The sequence below is a fragment of the Prosopis cineraria genome, unplaced genomic scaffold (assembly GCF_029017545.1).
Source record: "Prosopis cineraria cultivar Desert tree isolate PC_DT_omini unplaced genomic scaffold, ASM2901754v1 PC3, whole genome shotgun sequence".
NCBI lineage: Eukaryota > Viridiplantae > Streptophyta > Magnoliopsida > Fabales > Fabaceae > Prosopis > Prosopis cineraria.
The window spans coordinates 37,174,548-37,198,997 of NW_026555334.1; the positions used below are offsets into that span (position 1 = coordinate 37,174,548).

A 24,450-nucleotide genomic window follows, 5' to 3' on the forward strand; every position below is an offset into this window, starting at 1 on the left:
CCTTTAGATTATGATAACTTTTTATAGGATTAATATAAATCTCGATTATTATAACTTTGTTTTGTGTACTTGGTAATGTCAGGAATGACGTTATAACTCCTGCCTCTCAAGATCATGCAATGTATAGATAGGCACAATTCAAGGCATGCATTTACTCAATAATCAAGCATGTATCACCTCATCGTTGTACCCAATTATATACATGATAATCACATAATGCACACAATCAAATTGTTGAACTCCACTTTACCAATCTCATTAAACTCCACATTTTCACAAATCATTAAATTCCCAATAATTAAATATGCTTTTAATATCCACCTTCTCTAATCTATGATTAACTTTAAATCTTCATAGTTAAAGATATTGGTTTAAGGTAAATGATATAACACCAAGTTTGTAATTAGGTGGAAAAGTTGGGATCCTAATTTTTTTAAAAAATAAAAATCATTTCCATAGACTTTAAAATAGATAAATCAGAGTTCACAATTATACAAAAGCATAGGATCACTTTAAAGTTTAATGCATTTGTGCATAAATCATAAGATACACTAATTCTGTGGTTTTTTAGGGCATGCGTCGTGGCTTGTTTGCCTCTATGCCATGCACTGTGGCTTATGGCACCATGCACTATGGCTTATGGCACCATGCACTGTGGCGCATTGCACGTTTTATGACAGTAAATTTTTGCTGTCAAATTGACAACTTCAAAGGCAACCTTAGACGCTTCCCAAATCTCCATCTGACATCTGATTAATGCGAACTAGGTGTCTACGAAAAGCTTTTTCCAAGTTCTAACTAATGGCTTAGGTTTCATGACCAAATTATTACTCATTTAAAATTTAGATACTCTTTTCAAAACTTACACTTTTTCAACCTTTTTTACAAAATTAAGTATCCAACTCATTTACCAAAAGCCAAGAGCCATTGAATCTACTTGGATCATATATAAAAGAGTAAAATTTACTTATGCAATGCAACACATCATGAAAAACACTTATAATTCACACTTTCAATACTCAATCCCTTCAATTCAAAAACATAAAAAGGAGAGTTTAATCACCTTTTTCATCAAATAATTTATAAAATCGCATAATATGCCTAACTCTTATTTGTATTAGTATTTTGCCTTATTATATATATATATATATATCACATTTCATGAACTCACTTCCTGGGGCCTAAAATACACTTATAACTCATAAAACACATACTAAAATGGACTATTCCTAGTTGGCAATTTCAATCATCATATACACATAAAGACTCAAGTAAAGAGGCATATTTATAAGATCACAGTCCTATGCCTCTAATTACTTTCCTTTGTGTGGTCCTTTTGAGCTATTCCCTGTAAGATTGAAGATAATGGGGTGAGTACAACTACTTAGTAACTAAGGTCCAACTAAGTCATATTAATGCATGTCAATTAATTTAAATATAAGTGGCAAGTTATTAATCAATTTCTGAACATAAATATGTTCAAGAGTGTAACTCAACCTTCTAGTCCACATTCAAACATATACATAAGACAATTATTAATATCAAATCATAAATTATGTTTCAAGAGTGTACATCTACATTTACATTCACAGTGATGCATACTTATAGGATATTAATCAATTTATGACCGTGTCATAAAAATAAAGCTTTTAGATATTTTATTTCATTAGGATTATAATGTAGCAACCATGTGCTCTTTCTTACTAGATACATGATCACACTTTTTTTATATCCTCCTTATTCCTCTGATGTGAAATTGTGGGCTATTGCACACTGGGATTGTCTATAATCTAGGACTTCCCTAGCTTAAACACTTGTGAGGGGTTATTCGACTAAGGTTTTCTTAACTTACTTGTGAAACATGGTTTCCCCCATTTCCTCACATTATGGGGTATCATACTCCCTAGACTAGCTTCCTCGTTGAACCATTAGATAGCTAGCTAATTTTGAGTCCCTCGTTGAACTAGTAGAACAGTCCCTCATTAAATAAGGAGGATAATAAACATCTCACAATCCAGGCAAGCCATTAACTTGGATAGGAGCCTTATTATGTGGATTTAAATCTCTACTCCTTTACCTTAGTGAACTCTCGGCTATCAAGGTCATGCAATGCATAGATGTGCACAATTTTTTGAAGCATGCATTTACTTAACAACTAAGCATACATCATCACATTGTTATACCCAATCACATACATAATAATCACATATTATACATAATCAAATCATTGAACTCCACCACCAATTTATTGAACTTCATATTTTCAAATAGTCATTGAACACATTTTTATTGAACTCCTCCAATACAAGGTCACTGTACCCCATCACAATTCAAAATCATTAAATTCCAAATAAAACAAGTTATTGGACTTCATATTTTCATAATCATTATATCTCACACATTCACAATCATTGGACTCTATAATTTTTCAAAATCATTGAACTATATTAGTCAACCACCTCATAGTGGGTTTTTCAAACAAAACATGCCACATTTACATTTTAATAAGTTTCACATAATTCAATTATCAAATATAAATTAATAAATTAATTAACACACAAAAGCATAAGATAGAATTCCCTTAGTTACCTCAAACCTTTGAAAAGTTAAAAGTTTCACCCCTCAATTACTTACTCCTAAAGCTTTCAAGAAGCCTGAATAGTGCCAATAAAGTTTCTCTACAAACATTCATAATTAAGTTCATTAATGTCCACTCTCGGGCTAATTTTCACTAGGAACTCAACACTTCTTCATGTTCAAGATTAATTTTCTACTCATATAAAAATATCTATAAAATTTCTTAGCTTCCTTTAGCCCTTGTTAATATCATTGAGCTCTTTAATGGCCATTAATGAAACCACATTGTCCTAACTAACACATTTATAAGGACTTTTGGATATTTAATGCTCTCCAACCACCAATCATCATAACTCCATAAATACCAAGTTTTATTAACTCAATCTATTTCCATTAACTCTATTTAAGTCGATGGTTTGGACTTATAGCTCATATGGACCAAAAATTATCATTATCAACTAAACCTAACTTTTAATACTAAGAAAATGAAAGAAAGAAGGAGGATTTAAGTGTAGGAAGCTTACCCTTTGCATTTATAAGCTTCAAAATGCTCCCAATACTCAGATTCCTCAAGCCTTAACAGAGCATTGTCGTCTTTCCGTTGTATTTCTTTATTTTTCTCTCTTCTTCTGCTTCATTTCTTGATTGTATTTTAGTAGAAAAGTGACTATGCACCTTGGTACATGGTATAGCGAGCATCCCTCCAAGCATGTCAGGACATAAACATTATGGTGGCCTAATCCACAAGCCACGACACGTGTTACAGAACCTTACCCTTCAAATTTCTTCCTCTTCTTATTCTTGGATAACCTGATTCTCTTTGAACATGCTTCTTGTAACATCCTGATTTTTATATAATAAAGAAATTGTGGAATTTAGGTTTTGAGGAAAAAAAATGATAATAATAGGAATTTATATTATTTAAGGTTATTTAGAAATAATATTATGGTTAGGTATTTAATTATGAATTTAAAAATTTAAATTTAAAACCACATAAGCAATATTTAGTTAAGATATAATACATAAATAATTTTTTTATGTGTGTTAAAAAAAAAGAGAAGGTAGAAGGAATAAAAAAAAAGGGGGGTGGAAGGTTGTTGTTTCTAAGTCCCACATTAGTTAGATGAGGGAAGAGAAGAGGTGCCTTCATATATAAAAAGGAGGGGGTGTGTGCATTAGGAAGCATGAGAGGCTAAGATGCAATTTAGAGAAAATTGCAACTTTTGGCCCAAAGGTTTGAATAATTAAATTCAAACCTATAGTTTTTTTTAATATAATTTTGGGACTCACAATCCCATTTTTATATTATTTTTCTCTCTTCCTCTCACGTTGATTGGCGTTTTCTCGTAAGGGGGGGTTATTTTCTTTTTCTTCAGGTATGTTCTAACTTTCCTATTTAGATTAGCATTTAAAAATTTATTTAATTACAAAATTAATTTTATAGTTATTTTCTAAATAATATTAGCTTTCTAGTGATATGATTATTTTGTAGGATAGAGTAAATATTTTGATTAGGATTTTTCTATAGGATAGTTAATCTGATGATATGATGGATTAAAAATATAGGTTAAAACTCTTAGGGATATAATAAATATTATAGAATATTTTCTTGAGGTTGAAACTCATGTTTAAGAATTTTTGAGTTAAAATCTAGATCTATATGGTTGAATTTATGTGGAATCTGAGATGTAGGGATAAACCTATGATTATTAAATATTTATTTAAGTATGAATAGGTATTTTTGAAGTTATAGAAAGGTGATTTGAGGCTTCAGGATAATTTTAAAATTTAATTTATTTTTGGATGAATTTTTAGAATATAGAAGGATGAAATCGTGATACTAGAAGTGATTTGAGGATTAAAAAAAATAGTTTATTAGGGTACGAGAATTTTAAAAAAGAATTTGAGAAGTTAAATGAGGCATAAATCTTAAATTAGTGTTAATATGGATTATAGATCTAAGACTTTCTAACTATTTAAATTAGAGTTATTTATTTTAATGTAAAATTAATATATAGTATTGTGAAATAATTATGTAGATTATATTGACAAAGATAGTGGTGAAAAAGGAGTTGTGAAGGGGAATTTGTTATTCAAGACACAAGGTAACCATTATTAATGTGTTGTGATGGGTGTGTTTGTGAATGGTTATGTGTTGTTTTGTTGTTTGGAAAAATTATGAATTATTGAAAATAAATACTGTATATACTTGTTTGAAATTATTGCCAAGTGGGTTAAAAATTTATTTTTGTTTATCATGATGAGATATTATTGTTCGGATATATTTCTGTTTGGATATTTGAATGATGCATGACTTGTCAGGGTATTTTAATGTATGGTGTTAATAGGAATTTCTGTTCGGTTAATTATTACCACGTGGTAAGCCCTCATTGGACCCAATGAGTGGCGTGTCGCTTGGTCCAACTCACCTTTGGCCGGGTGATTTGGCGTCCGAGCATGGCGAAAGGAGGATATAAGTTGCAATCATGCAAATTAAATACTTGTTCGGTTTGTTTGAAAATATTGTTCAGTTAAATGTTTTGTGTGCCCACTTAGCAATCGCATGATTAGTTACATCCACATGCATCATTACATATTAATTTTTGATTACTGGGACTTTTAAGTCTCATTCCCCGTGGTTAACATTTTTACAGGAGCGAGTCCGGCTGAGAAAGCACTAGAGGTGTAACTATGGTGTATGAGACACCATCTTTTATGTTGCCTCTTATTTTGGATTATACAATGTATCTTGTGCCAACTTAGGACATATCTTCTTTGAGAAGCATGTAAACTCTAATCTTTTTTATTAAAAGTATTTATATGACCAAGAGGATTATGCCTGTCCCTCTTGATTTATGATCTGATTTGAATATCATGCCATGAGGATCATGTCTGTCCCTCATGGTTTTAATTGCCTTTTGGGATATTTTAATACCTGTGGTATGTCTTGGATGTATCATGGTAAAAAAAAAATTCTATCATAATAATGGTTTTAATAATTTGCAAAAAAATCGGTTTGTAAATTTGAGGGTGTTACACTTCTAAGGCTAGAATTAAAACCAAACACACCCGTTAGGCCTTTCTGGCTACACACATTGCTAATGCACTTAATTAATCTAATTCAGGCTTAATTAATTCAGTTTAAAATCAAGAATGTTACAATACTCATAATACTTCATTAACACATATTTATTGTACTCTACTAAAACCTATAGTCATTGAATTCCTATAACAATTAATCATTAAATTCTAAGGAAAAACTTATTATAGAACTCCACTAATATTATTTCATAGAAGTTTGCATATATCATGTTCTCATCTTCGCAAAAACCAACACAGTGGATTTATTAAGTATTCATGCCACACTTGCAATTCATTTAGTTTCACACATTTAAATTATCAAATATTAAGCAATGGACAAATTAACATATAAAAGCATAAGATAGAGTTCCCCCGGTTACTTCAAACTTTTAGGAAGTCAAAGGTTTCATCCTTCAAATACTCATTTCTAAATCTTTCAAGAAGCTTAAATGGTGTGAAAGATAGTCATTCTATAATGAATCACAAATTAATTCATCAATATCTATTTTTTTGGTAATTTTCACTACTAACTCAATACTTCTTCACTCTCAAGATTCATTCTTTACTCATATAAAAGATACCCATAAGGTTTATTGGCTCTTTCTAGCCCTCATTAACATCATTGAACTCTTTAGTGGCTATTAATGGAGCCACATTATTCTAACCATGATATTTGTGATGGAATTTCGCATATTAAATGTTCCCCAATCACCAATCATCATAAAACAATAAATAATAACTTTCATTAGTTTAATCTACTCCCATTAACTCTATTTAAGTTAATGGGTTTGGACCCCTAGCCTATATTGATCGAAAATCATTATTCTCAACCAAACCTTAACTCCTAACATCATGAAAATGGAAGAAGGTAGGAAGATTTAAGCTTAAAAACCTTACCTCAAATGGTTTTTAGCTCTAAAGTACTCCCAAAGGTCAATTTTCTTAACCCCTAGCACTTCTCTTTTCATTTCTCTTCGACTCTTCTTTGTTTTCCCCTTTTTGTTGCATCAGTTCACATTCTTATTTTGCAGAAAAATGGCCATACATTGCAGCGGACACACAATGCACTATGGTGCATGGTACAAAGAGCTCTCCCCAGGCGTATCTACATACATGTGCCATCGTGGCCAAATCCACAACTTGCGACATGTGGCACAGGACCTTACCCTTCTATTTTCTTCCTCTTTTCACATCCGAGTGACCCGACTCTCCTTTGAACCCATTTTTAGGAATGAAATTATAACCAAACATGCCCATTAGACCTCTCTACCACACACCTTGCTAATACACTTAATTTCCTTAATCAAACCTAAATAACCAGATTAAAATTTGAGGATGTTACACATTCCTTAGGAAATGACCTAGGTTAGCCCTATATTATATTAGGATTAATTTAGTTTTATTTTGAGGGTTGAGTAAGCGCCGTTTTCAGGGAATGTGTTTAGGTTTAATTTTGAGGTTGTTTAATGCTTAATTTATATTTTGTGTTTTTGGAAAGTTTTTCAAAAATTATAAAAAATTATGTTTTGTATTTTCTAAGTGTGTTTTTGTGTTCAGTTTGAAAAAAGAAAAAAATTATGCAATTTTTCATTTTTCTAGTTTAGTGCTTGACAGTACTTTATTTCCAATGTTACTGTGCTTAATTGAAAAATTAATTGGGAATGATTTTGGACTTGAATTTTATTTTAATGGAAAGATATATCTCTTAGATTCAATTTAAAAGTCTTTTGGTCAATTTTAGAGGTGAGGATTGTTCTATGTAGTTTTTACAAACTAACAAGGTCCAAGGAGCCTTTACCGAGGATCCTGAAAGCCTGTGGCAATTTTAAGTTAGCATATCTCTTACTCTGTATATCCAAATTGCTTGGTTCTAGTTTTGTATTTCTTCTTATTGTCTTAGCTTTATTTTTGTGCTTATCTTTTTCTTTTATTTTTTCTTTATCCTATTGGAAAGTTTTGTTGGAATCTTAGAAGGTCTTTTGGATAAAATCCTGTTTCTCTAGAAATGTAGACCAAATTGTGAAAAATTCTGGAAATGATTGGGAAGGAATTTTGAGCTGTAATTTTTATATCATTGTCCTATATATCTCTTTTGCTTCTCATAAAATTTTTAGGGGATTTTTAATTGAGGATTTTCTTCAACAAAAATTCACAAGCTCACTTCCTCCAAAATGCAAACAACAGAGTTTCCAAAGCGTGCATAGTACCTTCTAATTGAGCCTTTCTAACTCTCTCTTCATTTATTTTTTTGTGATTTTTGTTTGTTTGTTTTCTTGCTTAATTGATTTTGTTTACATTATTATTATGAATTTTCACTCATACACTTGTAGAGGACATATTATTTGAGCTTCCTTGGTTATTCCATCATTTTGAGCTTGAATTTACATCATTACTTGTAGACATAAGTTTCATCATATTTTATGGCTTGGTTTCACCATCATGATTCATTCCAACCTTATTTGGCATGTATTCTCATCCATTTCTAGCACTTAACATTAACCATACATCCCATTTTTATAATGAACTTTAACCATATAACTTTGATTGGCCACCCCTATATTATGATAATTTCTACCCAAGTCACAATTTTGAATTTTTCAATCCCATGAGTTTTGAATCTAATCAAGTAATCATATTGAGTATATACCAACCATTGACATTGAGCATCTATAAAAATTATATGGAAAAGGGGTAAATTTTATTGTGTGTACTGTGAAGCTACCTCCCACTTCTATTATGATTGTCCTATTCCAAAAAGAAATTGTGAATTACATAGAGTAGCCCAAGCCCATAAGAGAGCAATTACATTTTTCAAGTTAAAGATACATAAAAAGTTGCTCATTAAGCTATTGAGATCATAAATATACCTCAAGTTACTCAATCTTCAAAAGAGAAGGAGTCAATCCAATCTTTACTTCAAAAGGTAATTTCTCTTATTCCTAATGAAGTAGATTCTTCTTTGTTTTCTACCTTGTCTAAGGAGTTTTTAAATGATTCATATAATGATGATGATATAGATGAGGAAATCATATGTGAGTCCCATAATATATTGGAGACTAAGCATGAATGTGATGCATGTGTTGAAAATAATATGCCTTATGTGGATGAGACTCAAAATATTTCTTAGGTTATTATTGATAATGCATTTACACTTTCTTTTAGTGATCAAAATGTGCTTCAGAAAGGTTATGTTACTTCTTTATGGAAGAAAGAGCCATGAAGGCTGAGACACCTACTCCTACTTTTTTAGAGATTAACATTCAAAAGGAGCCTATATTAAAAGAGGAAAATTTTGCACCTTCGGATATTGAGGCTGAGGTCAATCAAGGAGCTAAGCATGATAAAAGTATAGTAGAATATGAGATTGAGTTATTTGGTGATGAACTTTCTTTGTTTAGTAGTGATTTATCTCTTTTTATCCTAATAACTCCTTGTTTTTGTGAAGATGATCTTCGATGTAAATATTGTGTGGATCTTGAAGAATTTTTGAATGAACTTGACATACCTTCTTATGCATTGCTTAGTGATAATAGAATGTTAACTATACTTGAAATTGCTAGGCATGAGGAAGGTTTGGTTTTTCATGTTGATATAGGTACCATTGTTGAGACTGAATGCTTGGAGTCACTACCACTGGAGCTTGATGTTTACTTGATTCCCAAGCTATTGGAAAGTGATTCTACACTTGATGAAATACAAGATATAACCTACATTAGTATGGTGGTTAAAAGAATGAGAAGGCCGAGGAGCTAATCATAAATTTCTTTGAAGAAATTTTTAGTCAAAATGTTCCAAACAGTGTCAAGTAAGAAGCAAGTGCAAAAGAAATTGTGCCACTTTAAATGGAGGGTAACTTGCTTGCTTGTAACAATTCCAAGGAGATTATATCATGTGACCTTGCATTGAATAAGGGAGACATTTATCTTCTTAAATCTTTAGATAACATCCTCTGTGATTTCATTGATTTTATTAGTTGTCTCCCTTATCTTGACAAATCTCCTTTTCATTCCCTTACACATAATTCCATTATATATATATATATATATATCATGTTTTGCAATCATGTTGTATATGATGCTTTATTATTTAAAAAAAATATTAATGGTTGCATCTCATATGACTTGAAGGGACAATCCATACTATATGTTTTGGAGCTACTATCAATTGATCCTGAACCATTATAACAATTTCACCCTTAAAGTAATTAAAAAATATCATATTTCCAAACATTCTTAAATAACCCAGTCAACTTTCTTTTTTGCCCTTCTTTTTTATTTTTAATAAAAGACTACATTTAATTACATATGTTTGAAAAGAAGAAGCCATGTAGGCTTTAATGATAAGCTGTAGAGAGATAAAGAGAGAAAAAATGAGGTAGTGCATTATTAGGTGGGATCTCTTTATTCTAACTAGTCATTCCTATCATCTTTAATTATTGTCTACTTATGTATTCTATTGTCAATTAGCCTCACCCACCCATTCCCTATTATTAGTTCATAGTTTTTCTTATAGTTTAAAATGTTATCCTGTAACATTCGAAAAATTTTAACCTTAATTTATCAACCTAATGAGGGTAATTAGTGAGTTAATGAGGTGTGTGGCCAATGAGGCTTAACTTGGTATAATTGTTATGATTTCAGCCCTAGAAGTGGGTCTGGATTGGAGACGGGCCACCTGAGCAAAGAAAGAGTATGAAAAGTGAAGAATTATTTTCTGTGCCACATGCCGCAGTGCGTGGTTGGTCCGTCACGGCGTACGGAGATAATTTAAACGTAATGGGCTCTTTTGTGCCGTGCGTTGCGTGAAAATAGAAGAGGAAAAGAGGAGGAAAATGAAGAGCTCAGTTTTGGCTCTACTAAGGCACAATATTTAGTCTCATTATTGATAGATTGAACTCCCAAACACCTAAAGTAAGATTATAGTGCTTTCTTCTTACCCTCCCTCCCTTATTTATGATTGTTTATGGTAGGGTTTGAGTTGGGAGATGAATTTTTAGTCCATAAGAGTATGGGTCCAATTGTATTGGTTAAAATAAGTTAAATAGGAGTGGTTTAATGTATTGGAACACCACATTAATGATTTTGGTAGCGGTTGGTCCATAGGACCGTTTAATACCTAAAATTTATCATAAATATGGTAGTTGAGAGAGGTTAATGTGCATTAATGATGGTTTGAGGTGTCATTAATGATAATGTGCATTAATGAAATCTAATGAACCCATTGGGTAAGAATAGGTATCGATTATGAGTTGATAAAAAATAGTGTATGTGGAGTTTTATGTTGATAAAGTTTTAAGAGCTAGGTAATGATGATGTTCTTATGGTTTGGATGAATAGAGGTTTATTTTGGCACCATTCAAACTTTTTGAAGCTTTGGGAAGTTGTTATATTGAGGGGTAAACCTTTGACCTCTCAAAGGTTTGAGGTAACCGGGAAAAACTTAATTTTTATAGTTAAATGTTAATTGTGTTGTAAAATGTGATTTGTGAGTTAAATTGATGATACATATTGGAAAATACTTGATTGTGAAATGGTTTTGAGAAAGAAAACCTTGATTCTACTACCCTTGTTGTTTTATGAAATTAATTATGATTTATTACTATGGGTGGAGAATTGTGATGAAATATGTGTTAAATTATAGAGCATATGTGTTATGTAGTTCATGTGTTGAGGAATGATTGTTAAAATGAATATTATGCGTGAAATGTGCATAGCATGCTTATTGGTGGGAGTTCATCTAGGAAAAGGAGTAGATTGGTTAAAAATCCACGTGGTATTGGCAGTGACTTTTGGAATCAAGAACTAGCCTTGGCACTAACCGTTGAAATTAGGAGGTAGCCTTTATCCCATGGTTGACTCAGGATTGTCCCACTTGTTCTATGAGGGACTCAAACCTAACTAGTCTTCACCAGTTCATAAAGGGGCTAGATTAGGGGTACGACACCCCATGGTTGTTAGTATTGGGGAAAACTGGATTACATAAGTGAGTAAGTTAACCTTGGCCTAGTAGCTCCTCACAAGTGGAAGGTTGGGTTAGTCCGTGAAGGACGTAGCCATGTGATAGCCACCAGTTTCGTGTCAGAGGTAATAGGAGGATAAAAGGTTGACATATGATTATGCACATAAGTCCAGCCATATGGTTGTTAGTTTTGTGGTCTGGCACGTGTTAAGGGTGCATGGTTGTTATTTTTGCGACCCTGAGTTATGTTTTTGCAAAATATCATGATATAGTGTTTTATGGTAAACCTGGTCACATGGTTGTTAGTTTTGTGAACTATAGCTTCGCGCTATGTGAAATATATGTTTGTTTGCCTAATTGCATCTATTTTAATTGATATGCAACTATATAGGTTAAGCTAAACTTGGTTACTGAATGGTTGCACTTACCCTTCAATTCTCAATATTTTCAGGATCCAGCTCATCGGATCCGAGTCGGGGAAAACATACAGAGGCTTAGGATTGTGGAGTAAATCCTCTATATGCCTCTCTTTAGTTGTTTTTCATGTGTATTTGTTAATGTATTTGCCAACTAGGATTGATTGTTATGATTGGTGCTCTACTTGCATGATTTTGTATTTTAACTAGTGTATTTTGTGCCTTGGGTTAGTGAGTTTTTGTTGTGAACTCGTGGATAGGGCTAAAATACTTGTGCACATAGGAACATATGTATTTTTGAGAAATATGAATGAAATGGTTGATTTTATGGAACTTTTTCTCCTCTTTTATGTTTTGTGAAAATTGGGGTTGAGTGGTGATTTTGCAAAATAAGTGTGTTTGATTGTGTGTGGTGTTTTGCACGAGTTCGTAAGGGTCTATTGAATGTGGTCAGATGGTTTGTGTAAGCTATTGGCACTTATTGTTGAGTTGGGACACCCCATTTGGGAGATTTTGTGAAAATATGGTAAAAATGGGTTTTGGTGTCCAACTTTTTTATAGAAAATGAGTTTAAAGGTTAAACCTATGCCATTAGCTAGAGCTAGGAGAAAGCTCTGTGTAGACATCGAAACTACCTCAATCGGACGTAGGACGGAGATTTGGGATGCGTCGAAAGTTTGCCTCCCGAGCTATCAAATGACAGCACTGATCTGTCAAATTTCGTGCAATGCACTGCGACGTATGGTGCCTCACGCCGCGACACATGGCACAAAGAAGACTTGCCACGACGCACGTGTCATTTTCTACATAAAATTTATTTATAAGTTTTAAAACTCATTATTTAGGTCCCAATTGATTTTCAAGCTTCCGCTTTGTTTTTAAAACTCTGATTTGGAGTTCTTAAATTATGTTTGAGATTTGAACTGTTGAGATTGAGATTCCCTTAAAAAGATTTTGAGAAATTTCCTTTTATAAACCCTACAGTTTGGTAATTCTTGAAAGGTTAAGCCCTGGATTACCATGATTTGGAGTAATTGTGGTTTAATCTCAGGGAGGTTACATGTCCTCCCTCTCCAATTTAAAGTTGGTAGTTTGGATGGGCCAAACTTATTTTTATTTTAATTAAATTGAAAGAAGGGCAAAAAAGGAATTTGTCTTGAATTATTTATGGATGTTTGGAAATACACTACGCTTTAATTACTTTTTGAGTGAAATTGTTATAATGAGAATAGTTTAGGACAATGGTTGTTCCTCATAGAATAATGCATGGGGAAAAATACATCTTAACCAAAATCCACTTGGCATGATAGGTGACATTTTTTATCAAATTTAAATTTGAGCCAATATTTTTAACGGTCAACATTGGAGTATTTAACATCAGGGAAAATGCTGTGTTTTAATTACTTCAGGGGAGAAATTGTTAGGATAAATAATTTAGGATATTAGATGCTACTCAATAGGGCTGCACAAAAGACTAACCTAACAGGACTTTGACCCAACCTAAAGTCTAGTCCTTTTCATAAAAAGGATTGAATTAATCAACCCCTGGTCTCTTGGTATAACCCGAAGTCGAATAAGATTGGATTGGTCCAGTAGGATTAGGAGACTGGTCCCAATTTTATCTATCATCTAACTTTGTTTTTTCCTTTTTCATCTATGAGGGTAGCAATTTATTTTAACATAATAAACTCAATTAACATAATAAAATTATTAATGGCCATGTAAAAGTTATCACAACAACAACAATTATATATTTAGAACAATCCCCAATAACAACAAACAAAAAATATTTCAGTTACAACACAAATGATTCAAATTAAACAACCTGCAACATGTCTAAAAGCCTTTGCATCAAGTTAACAACAAATTTTGCCAATAAAAGGAGAAGATTGTGGTTGGTCAATGCTCTAATTTTGCTCAGTATTTATGACTTCAAAGTATAAAACCCAAAAAATATAAATTATTATTATAAATTAACTTATTGTAATAATAATTAATAAATTAATTATAATTATATTAAATAAATTTATAGGACTAGACCAAGCCAGGTGGTCTAAATGTTCAGTCTCTTATCCAGTCCAACTTGAAGAAAGAGTCTGGTCTTTTTGATCTTAAAAGACTAATTTTTTTCCAGATTGGATAGGGCCGACCTTGTCTCATGGTTGGACTAGACTGAATTGAACTAGAAAACTTTTTGCACAGCCCTACTACACAGAGATTAGTTCAAGGGAAAAATGTACCTTGACCCTTTACTAAATTCTATTATTCACCTAGCTTTTTTACCAACCTATAATTCACCTAGTTACTCAATTGAACCTCCTCTTCATAAAAAATGAGTTTTTTTCCCTCTACATATATGAAACAATTACTCATTATTTAATTTCTCGCACTACTTAAATTTTTTACCCTCTTAAGGAATATGATAAAGTTAATTATCATCGTTGAATATACAATCACATTGCCAGGCAATTAACAAGGATATTTTGAGAAAAAATAAATCTCAAACATATTTATTGATCTTCATTACATTCCTTATTCCATGTACGAAACGGTTATATGCGTTTCTTATAAAAAAAGTCGAGAATAATATATACTTTCCGATACTTTAATGAAGCAGGACAAAACAATGCCTTAATTAATTATCATATAAAGATGTGGATAGTCTTTAACTAATCAATCAGCAAATTCTTTCGTACAAATCAAGCAAACTTTTGGCCTTGGGTTTGCTTTAGTATACTTCATAGCATACGGTGGTGATGCATCTTTATTCCTTGCATCGAGTCCTTTACTTGTCTCGTTTAGCAAGTAAGGAATGAAAGATCGGGTCAAGTCAAGCATCGATCCCATTATTTATTTAGATCCTATCAGTACGTGGTTCATTAGTTCTTACTCTCATTGCCCGAGCTCTATAAATCAGAGCAGACGCTGCTAGCTTCAACATTACAGTTTTCTAATTAGCAATTTACGAAAACATTTAATGATCTTCGGCATGGGTCCATCACAATAGATTACTTCAAATCATGTCTCATTAGCACCCTATCATAGGCTATATATGTCAAACATGAAATATTTGCAAAGCTAGCTAGCTACTTTATCCAATGGATATCATTTCATCTATAGATATTATTTTAAGAAAAATGATAATAAAATCTCTATCAATTATATAAATAATAATTTATTCACTTAAAATGTTATAATTCTACTGAAATTTTTATAAATTTTTGTGTTAATAAATTTTAAAGTGAAAAGATCATTTTACCCTATTAAAAATAACAAATCCCAATCATAACTTATGCTTAAGAAATAACAATTTTTATTCTGTGAATTGCAAGAGTTGAATAAGAAATCACAATCTGTTATGTGTAATTTGTGTCTCAAAATAATGAGCTCCAATCACAACTTTTACTTAAGGAATAATAACTTTTATTCTGTAAATCGCAAGAGTTGAACGAGAAATCACTATTCGTCAAGTGTAATTTTTATTTTTAAAAAATAAGTTCTCAAAATAATAAGCCTCAATCATAATCTTTGTTCAAAGAATAACTTTAATTTATTTAAAAAATTGTAAAAATTGAACAAGAAATTGTAACTTGTCAATAAGAATAATTTTTTTAATTTAAAATTTATTGACATAGAAGCTCCTACAAATTTATTGAAATTATGATATTTCAAGAGATCATATTGTTATTTATATAATCCGAAAAAATTTTATTGCAACTTTTTCATTATTTGAATACAAGCATAAGGAGATCTTGCCGCTATAAATTTATACACAAAGACAAGGACCTTAGTGTTCACATGCATCTAGATACATGAGACAGCCACATTATCTCAACTCTCAGTCTCTTTAATATAATTACCATGGCAGATCGGTATGCCCACCAGCTGCAAAACCCCCCAAATACATCGCCAAGTGTATGGCCCAAGATACAGAGGGTGGCACATCATCTGAGAAGTCGACCAGCTTTTGCAGACTACTGCTCTCCTAAGATGCTGTCCCTTGGTCCCATTCACCACGGAGAACCCCATCTCGAGTTAGGAGAGCGGTACAAGCTTTCATGGGCAAACATGCACGTGCAAGGTGATTGGAATGAGGTCTAACGTCTGCGTGCAAAGATTGTTGTGAATATCAAGGATCTGAAGGATCTATACACTGATGATCGGTTCTGCAATTCAACGACGACAATGACCTGGCGTGGATGTTGTTTGCGGATGGATGCGCACTGCTTCAGATCCTGAAGTATCCGGACATATTGAAGGCAGAACCACTCAAAGCCAAGGTTGACCAGCTTGCTTTTGTTCGCCAAGACGCGCTCTTGCTAGAGAATCAACTTCCTTTCTGGCTCCTCCAGCTCTTGAGTGATCTCTCCGACACCGAACTCATCAATGCCATGGTCAAGTTCCTTCTTTGTCATCATTTTTCATCAGAAAAGCCTGATTAGCAGCATGGAGCTGAAGGTGATCGTGTGATTGATGTTGATCCTCCTTCTCCTAATCCAGTTCACCTTCTTGATTAACTGCGGAGGAAAGTATTGCGTGATTTTCGTCCCCATATTCCACAGAAACCGATCGAGAGCGGCGAGATAACGCACAAGAATTTAAAAGAGTTGAAAGAAGCGGGGATTAAGGTGAAAAGAAACAAGTCAAAGTGCCCCATCGACATCACTTTCTCTTCTTCCTATTTCGGCAGAGAACTGAAATTTCCAAACATGATAGTGGACGACACAACCGCTCCGACATACCTGAACCTGATGGCGTACGAGGGGTGCCCATATTTTGACAACAACTACGAGATAAGCTCGTACGTAGAATTCTTGGACTCCTTGATCGACCACGCGGAAGATGTAAAGGAACTGAGGAGGGCAGGCATTCTGCGCAACTGCCTTGGAAGTGACGAGGAAGTAGCAGAACTGTTTAACATCATAAGCAAAGACTTGGTGGCTCATACCTCCATATACACGTCTCTCAGAGCTGAAATAGAAAAGCATTATAAGAAGTGCAAGACGTGGTTCGCTATGGCTTGTAATACCTATTTCAGCAACCCTTGGTCTATTATTGCCTTCATTGCTGCTTCTGTGGCTCTTCTTCTCGCTTTTATCTTGGTTTGCCGCTTTCCCCTCTCGCGGTAATTCTGGATGACCACCTCGCATGGTAAGAAGGACGTACGCTTGCTCAGTCTTTTTGCACTCGTGGTTGGTATATAGTATTCATAAAAAAATTATTGGTGTGTGTGTGATTATATTTAATAACACAGCTTTTGATTGGAGTGATTGTATCCTTTTTTTTAATCATGGGGATGCAGGGCTTGCGTTGTATGGTTGTACAGTTACCTCATTGACAAAGAGTCGTTATTTCTCACGGCGATTTCGTTGAGTGAAGTAAAGGGGAATAAGCATTTTGGATTTTCAGTACGCAATTGTTTCGGGGGTGAAAACTTGGATGCGAGCTGAGCAAGACCAACGAGTCACCCACACACTCTTTCATGTGCAAGCAAGCGTAATTTTACCAAAAATAGAATCCATGGCCAATCTTTGAAACTCCACCACGCCAACAGTAATAAACTTGAACTCTCAATATAGACTTGATCGGTTTAAATTTACTGGCAATTTTTTTTAAAAAAATATTTTTTATTTATTTCCAAGCTTAAAAATAAAAAATGGAAGAAGAGGCTTGGATTATATATTTCAATCAAGACTTTATTGGTCGATCGGTTTAAATTTTTCAATTTGCAACCTACTTTTTAGCACGGGTTTGAATCCTAACTTTTTATTAACCATTAAAATTCCATCTTTCTCCTCTTGCAATAAAATTTTATTTATATTTCTATTGAATAATTGAGTTAATTAAAATGAAGAAAACCTCCATGAAAAGCCGAAAATATAAAAAAAATGTTGGAATATTTAAATGAATTTACATTAATTAATAATCCTAAACAGATTGATACTTATGATCTTGTGTGGGCTGTAATAGGTGAACCACACAAGTGAGCCCAATGGGTAGAAGCCCAATCCACAACTCAGTATCCGTTAATTATTTTTTATCTCTTAACTGACTGAGTCAAAGATAATAAAAAATAATTATTTAATAAAGCGGTTACTGATCTGATCCTTATAAGTCGATCAGTCGATAACTACTAAACATACGATATATTTTCTTCTACTTCATTATCTCTACACTCTTTGAAGACTTTAGGGTCTAGTGGATTATGCGTCTATCTATACTTGAGGTGATTGAGGTATCTCTAGTAAATGCTCATGGATTCTTCAAATATGCATAAATTACTTTACTTATTCATATGAATTGAAATATACAATTAACATGTGGCATTAAAGCCTGGTTTACGAATTTTTAATTTATATATCTCAATTCTTCTAATGCATATAATGATATATTGATAGAGATTCATACTCATATGTTGATAATTTCCTTATATTCATGTTATTGAAGATGAGGATGAATATGAGATTTTCATATACTCATATGTGCATCATCATATTATATTTAAGAGAGTGTTGCAAACAAATATAAAATTTGATTTATTATTTGTTCTTCGTTCTATCCTTCCCTGCGTCTTCGTCATTATTGTTAGCGTCTCCGTGTTCGCTAGCCAAGATGGTGTCTTAGCATTTGCTTTACTGTCACCAAAAATAGCACTGTTTCCTCCTTCCTCAACTGCTATGCCACTCTAATCCACCATCGAAGAAGCTGCACGATGCGTGGCTGGCAGAGAAAGACACCATTCAGTAGCGTCCACACCGTACAAGTCGTGGGTGGCAACAAACTCCAGCTCTCATCGTCGTGGAAGATGCCAGCATCGTGGTGGCTGGCTACTCCTCTATGGACACTGGCATCAAGAAGGATGGGTCTCCTCTCGCAGCGGCTGAAGGAGACCCAAAATAGGTTTAAGAACCAAATCTTAGGGTTTCGGTTCTACTGGTTTTAGGCCCAATTTTCATATGAGCCTAGATCTTAAAAAAAAGGGAAGCAAGATGATGGGCCATTGGTGAAACGCATCATTTCACTTAAATAAATATTGGGCCTGAATCTCGGCCTAGTAGTGTTAAAAAAATTAATTATTTCTATTTATTACATTTCGAGCCCAGTTTAAATTACCTCCTTCGCCCACTATTTCTTCTATTCACATTGTGACTCATGAAATTTTTAAAAATTATATTTGAGTCCCTTAACTTCCAGAATTGTATTTTTTCACCTAAATCTCTTCCAAAAATTACCTATTTACCCCTAAACACTTTTTAAATTTTTACTTAAGTCTCAAATTTATTCTCTAATTCTCAATGGACCTCAAGGACTTTTGAAATTATTTTTTTTATCCTAAGGTCATAAAATTTGTGACTTTGTGAATTATTGGTGATGCTTAGGATCTTGTAGCATTAATAATGGACATACCCCATAGGTGTGACATTATTAATGTGATTTTGATGGTTAGTTTTGAAGATAGGTTAATAGCACTCTTTTTATGTATTAGATATTTGTTATACTCTATAGGTATAGAAATATTTAATGCATTATTTTGTATGAACTTTTGTATAAGCTAAATATTTATGGTATTTGAGCCTTCTTGGTGCATGATTATAGTTGCATAATTGATAATCACTTATTGGGAAATTTTGTTTTATAATTATATTATGTATGCATAATTAATTTTTTCCATTTTCTGTTTTGCGATTTTAGTTTTTGCTTTTGTGCAACTATCCTTTGTGAAGGTTCTCAATGGGACTAACTATGACGACTAGAAAGAGTCTCTAAATATGTATCTTACCATTTTTAAGAAAGATTTAGCTCTAAAAGAACTCAAGCCTGCAGATCTCTCTTCCGAGTCCAATGCTTCTGAAATGGCCTTCTATAAACAATGGAGTGAATCCAACCGAATATGTCTAGCGATCATTAAGTACACAATTGAAAAGAAAATTAGGGACAGCATTTCTGAAAAGGATACTACAGTGGAATACTTGAAAGCCGTTGGTAACAAATACAAGAAGCTTGACAAGACTCAAAAGAATTACTATTTGTCACTTCTTGACAATACTCGATATGACGGAGTTTCTAGTGTCAGGGAGCATATTTTGAAGCTTGTTCATTACTATAACAAGTTTAAGTCATATGGAATTGACTTGGGTGAAAGTACCTTAGTTTACTATGTTCTTCAATCATTGCCACCGGAGTACGCATTCTTGAGGACTTCATATAACTCATAAGAAGCTGAATGGTCTGTTGACTAGATGATAGCAATAGTCACTCAAGAAAAGGAAGCTATAAAAAAAAATTCCTCTCACTTAGTAAATTATGTTTCTTATGGCTCTAGCAGCAAATCTGAAGGGTTGTATAAGAAAAAGGGGAAGAAGCATGAGGCCCCAAAGGTCCCAAAGTCTAACAATTTAACTTTTAAGAAGGATGGTGATAAGAATGAGAAGCTGAGGAAGAAACCCTTTAAGGGGTTATGCAATTATTGCAAGAAACCCGACCACATTAAAGCTAATTGCTTCTAACTGAAGAACAAACAAGAAAGTAAAGGTACAATTCTTCAAACTTGAAACATTCTCACTCCACTAAACAAAATTAACTAATAAAATACCTAGTAATCAGAGACTTAGCTCAACAAGATAGTTACCAAGGTTCAATGGGATCCCAAGTTTTCTAAGTGAAAATGAGTTAAAATTAATCAAAATCTTTCATATCAAAGTAAAAATAAGATACGAAAGCATGGGATACCTCAGAGGAGTGAAAGAAGTCGAAAACAGTTGAAAAACAAAACATGTGCTATGATATAGGGTAATGTGCCGTGGCTCGTGCACACTGCGTCACGGAATGTTGCTCTCTATGCCACGCGTCGTGGCTTAGGCGCCATGTGCCGTGATGTGTTGCACAAAATTTTCACTGATTTTACTGTCCTTTGATAGCAGAATCGGGGAACTTTTGACTGGCCCTACTTCTCCATTCAATGTCCGAATAACATGATCTAGATATCTACGGAAAGCTCTTTACATGAACTAGCTAATGGCATGGGTTTCACTTTCAAAACAAGTCACACTTGGAAGTTGGACACTCAAACACATTTTAATCACTTTTTAATACTTTTACACAAAATGGGTGTTCAAAACCCTCAACAAATGCTAAAAGCTTTTCCTAACACCTGGACCATGTCAAATAGACCTAGGACTACCAATACAATATGTCATAAGCACTGAAACATCATTATAATAAAAATTCACTCTTTAACCCTATTTTACCAAAAACAGAAGGGGATGTAAATTGTCATTGTATCTTGCCCAAATCGTTCAAAACATTATTTCTACACTTGTACTAGTATTTTAGCTTAATAAACATATATATATATATATATATCAATATACACAAAGACTAGAGGCCCGAAGTACCAGTCTAATATTTCCAACAACAAAATAGTGCAAGTGTGAAGGCATGCATCCTAGAATTGACAAATCATATACCATTACACAATTAAATCTAAACTAGAGGCATACAGTAGGAATATGCTAATTCCCCACCTCTTGAGTCTTCTCCCTCTCAACACCAGAACTAGAGCCTGAAGAGTATTAAATAAGGGGGAGAGTCTGGCCACTCAGTAACTAAGGTTAAACCTATCCTATGCAGTCATATGTCAATTATAAACTAAATACATGCACAAGGAAATCAAGTATGCAAAACAAAACCACATATATCATAATTTATCATTTTATAACTTCTTTAACTCTCATAACTAGGTACATTATCACCATATTCTCAGATATGTGACATGACCCATACTTATGTGACTTGCCACCACTTAGCACGTGTGACACGACATATATATTTACCAACCTTATATCTTTCTTATTTTCTCAGATTGAAATCGTGGACTATAATATTGATTAGGGCTCTGTCCGTGTGACTGGACTACCCAAGCTCACCAACTATGAGGTGTGACCCGGTCAAAGATCACAGGACTCATTCTCAGACCATGGCTTCTCCCATTCTCAAATCCTTAGGGTATCTCATACCCTAGTCTATTCTCCTCATTGAACTGGTAGAGATAGCTAGGTTCTAGTCCCTCAACAAACTATGAGATAGTCCCTCGACAAACTGTGGGACAAGGCTATACCCCTGTGTACTGGAAGGCAGCCTAAATACCATATGGATTTTTCTCTACTCATAATCCTTAGGCAAACTCTCACCACTGATCATGCCATAAACAATTCTCACTTGTTCTCACTTTTTTTCGCTTTCATATACTTATTATTACAACAATCACGTTAGGCTTACGACTTTGCACTACCCAAGTGTATATTCTCATCATTTTTTCAAAATTCATTTCTCATTAGCAAACAAATACCTGTAGACGTCATCATATTCATTTTTTAAAAACAAAAGCATGTTCATAGTTAAAATCCTCTTGACTTCGCATTTTTCATTTTCAAGTCAAAAATAGCTTTTTCATGCACTCTGTGAAACTAATATATAGTATTTATTTTAACAATCAATCCCATGCATGTAACATTCACAATTCACATTCAACAACTAATTAACAATTAATTAACATGTAACTACCTAAAGTAGAGTTTTTGCTTAGTTACCTCAAACCTTGGAGAGGTCAAAAGTTTACCCCTCAATTAACTAGCTTTCAAGCTTGAAGTTCCAATCCAATAGGTGACCAAGAGCTAAAACTACAATTAACCTAGTTGAATTCTATCAACATAACTAACTCAAACATTTAAACCCTTAATCTCTACTTCTAAATTACCTAACATTCACTCTACAAGAGTTGGGGCCTATCCATTAGGTTTAATAATTACCTCTAGCCCCTAGTAGCATTAATGAGCCATTAGATCCCCATTAACAGCATCACAAACTTCCAACCACCCATAATAAATGATATTTTTAGATATTAATGGTGCCCAACAATCCAAGACACCAAAAATCATTATACCTAGGTTTAGATACTCTAATCTAACCCCATTAACTCTATTTAAGTCAATAAATTCAAACTCATAACCTATATGGACTGAAATTCTACTTCCTTTATCAAACCCTAACCATAAAACTCTTAAATGTGAAAGAAATGGGGAGATTAATGAGTGTGATACTTACCTTGGGTGTTTGTAGCCTTTAAAATACTCCCAAAGTCATCTCCAAGTAAACCCTAGCAGAGCATGATGTATCTCTTTGTTCTTTCTTTTCTCTTCTTTCTATTTATGTCTTATTTCGTGTTTGATAAACTATAAAAAATGGCCATGCACCACGGAGCATGGCACAAAGAGGTCTTCCCTTTGCTCAAAAATGTTTGTGCACCGTGACGGATGATCTCCACGTCGCAGCGTGTGGCACAACAACATCAACTCTTCCTTTTCTTCTTTTTTTGATGCCCAAGTGGCCTGCCTCAATACCAAACCTACAACTAGGGCTGAAATACTATCAAATATGATTATTAGACCTCTCTGGCCACACACCACTTTGACTTACTTAATTACCCTAATTAGGTTTAATTAATCAGGAATTAAAACTCGGGATGTTACAAAACTGCCCCTTTAGCTCTAGTTTGTTTTGAATCTAACACTATTAAAACTTCTTTTGACTCATGGTGGCTAGATTCTAGCACCACTGTACATGTTATGAATTCTCTACAGGGGTTAAGAAACCAGAAGGCTCTAAGTGAGGCATAGAGGTCCGTCTTTGGCATAGCAAGGAGTAAGGCATCAATTGAATGCATGGGAACTATTTCTTTGTGTTTAAATTTTAGTCATGTTTTAAATTTAAATAATATTGTTTATGTACTTTCTGCGAAGAGGAATTTAATTTCATCTTCTGCATTGGATATTTGTGATTATTCATTCTATCCAGGAAATGGAAAAATTGATATTCTTTTTGATTTTATTAATGTTGGTTGTGCTTCCTTAATATATGGTTTATATCGATTGAATGATTGGTCACTTGAATTTCTCAATCTCTAAATTAATGCTGCTATTGGGCATAAATGTCAAAAGCCCAATGATAATTCCTCCATGTTATGGCATTGTTGTTTGGGTCATATCTCTAGAGAGATATTGGAACGCATGGCCAAGCAAGGTGTCTTACAAGACCTTGATTTCTCAGATTTTGAGACTTGTGTTAATTGTATAAAGGGAAAATTCCCTGCTAGAGCGAGAATCAAAGGGGCAAAGAGGTCTAAAAATAGCTTAAACTTAATCCATACTGACATCTATGGACCTATTACACTTCTAGCTATGGGTGGTTTCAGATATTTCATCACTTTAATAGATGATTACTCTCATCATGGATGGATTAAACTTTTACGTGAAAAGGAAAGGTCTCTTAATGTATTCAAAACCTTTAAGGCAACAGTCAAATTGAAATTTGGCAAGTTGATTAAATATGTGAGATCTGACAGAGGAGGAGAATTTTATGG

At 33.5% G+C, this 24,450-nt stretch overlaps 1 protein-coding gene across 1 annotated transcript; it reads left to right on the forward strand.

Annotated features, from left to right (window-relative positions):
* The first annotated feature begins 15,858 nt into the window (after positions 1-15,858).
* LOC129307313 (uncharacterized) lies at positions 15,859-17,992 on the forward strand. The gene has a single exon (XM_054948237.1). The coding sequence runs from the start codon at positions 16,742-16,744 to the stop codon at positions 17,159-17,161; it is 420 nt and encodes a 139-aa protein (XP_054804212.1). The 5' UTR covers positions 15,859-16,741; the 3' UTR covers positions 17,162-17,992.
* Positions 17,993-24,450: the final 6,458 nt, after the last annotated feature.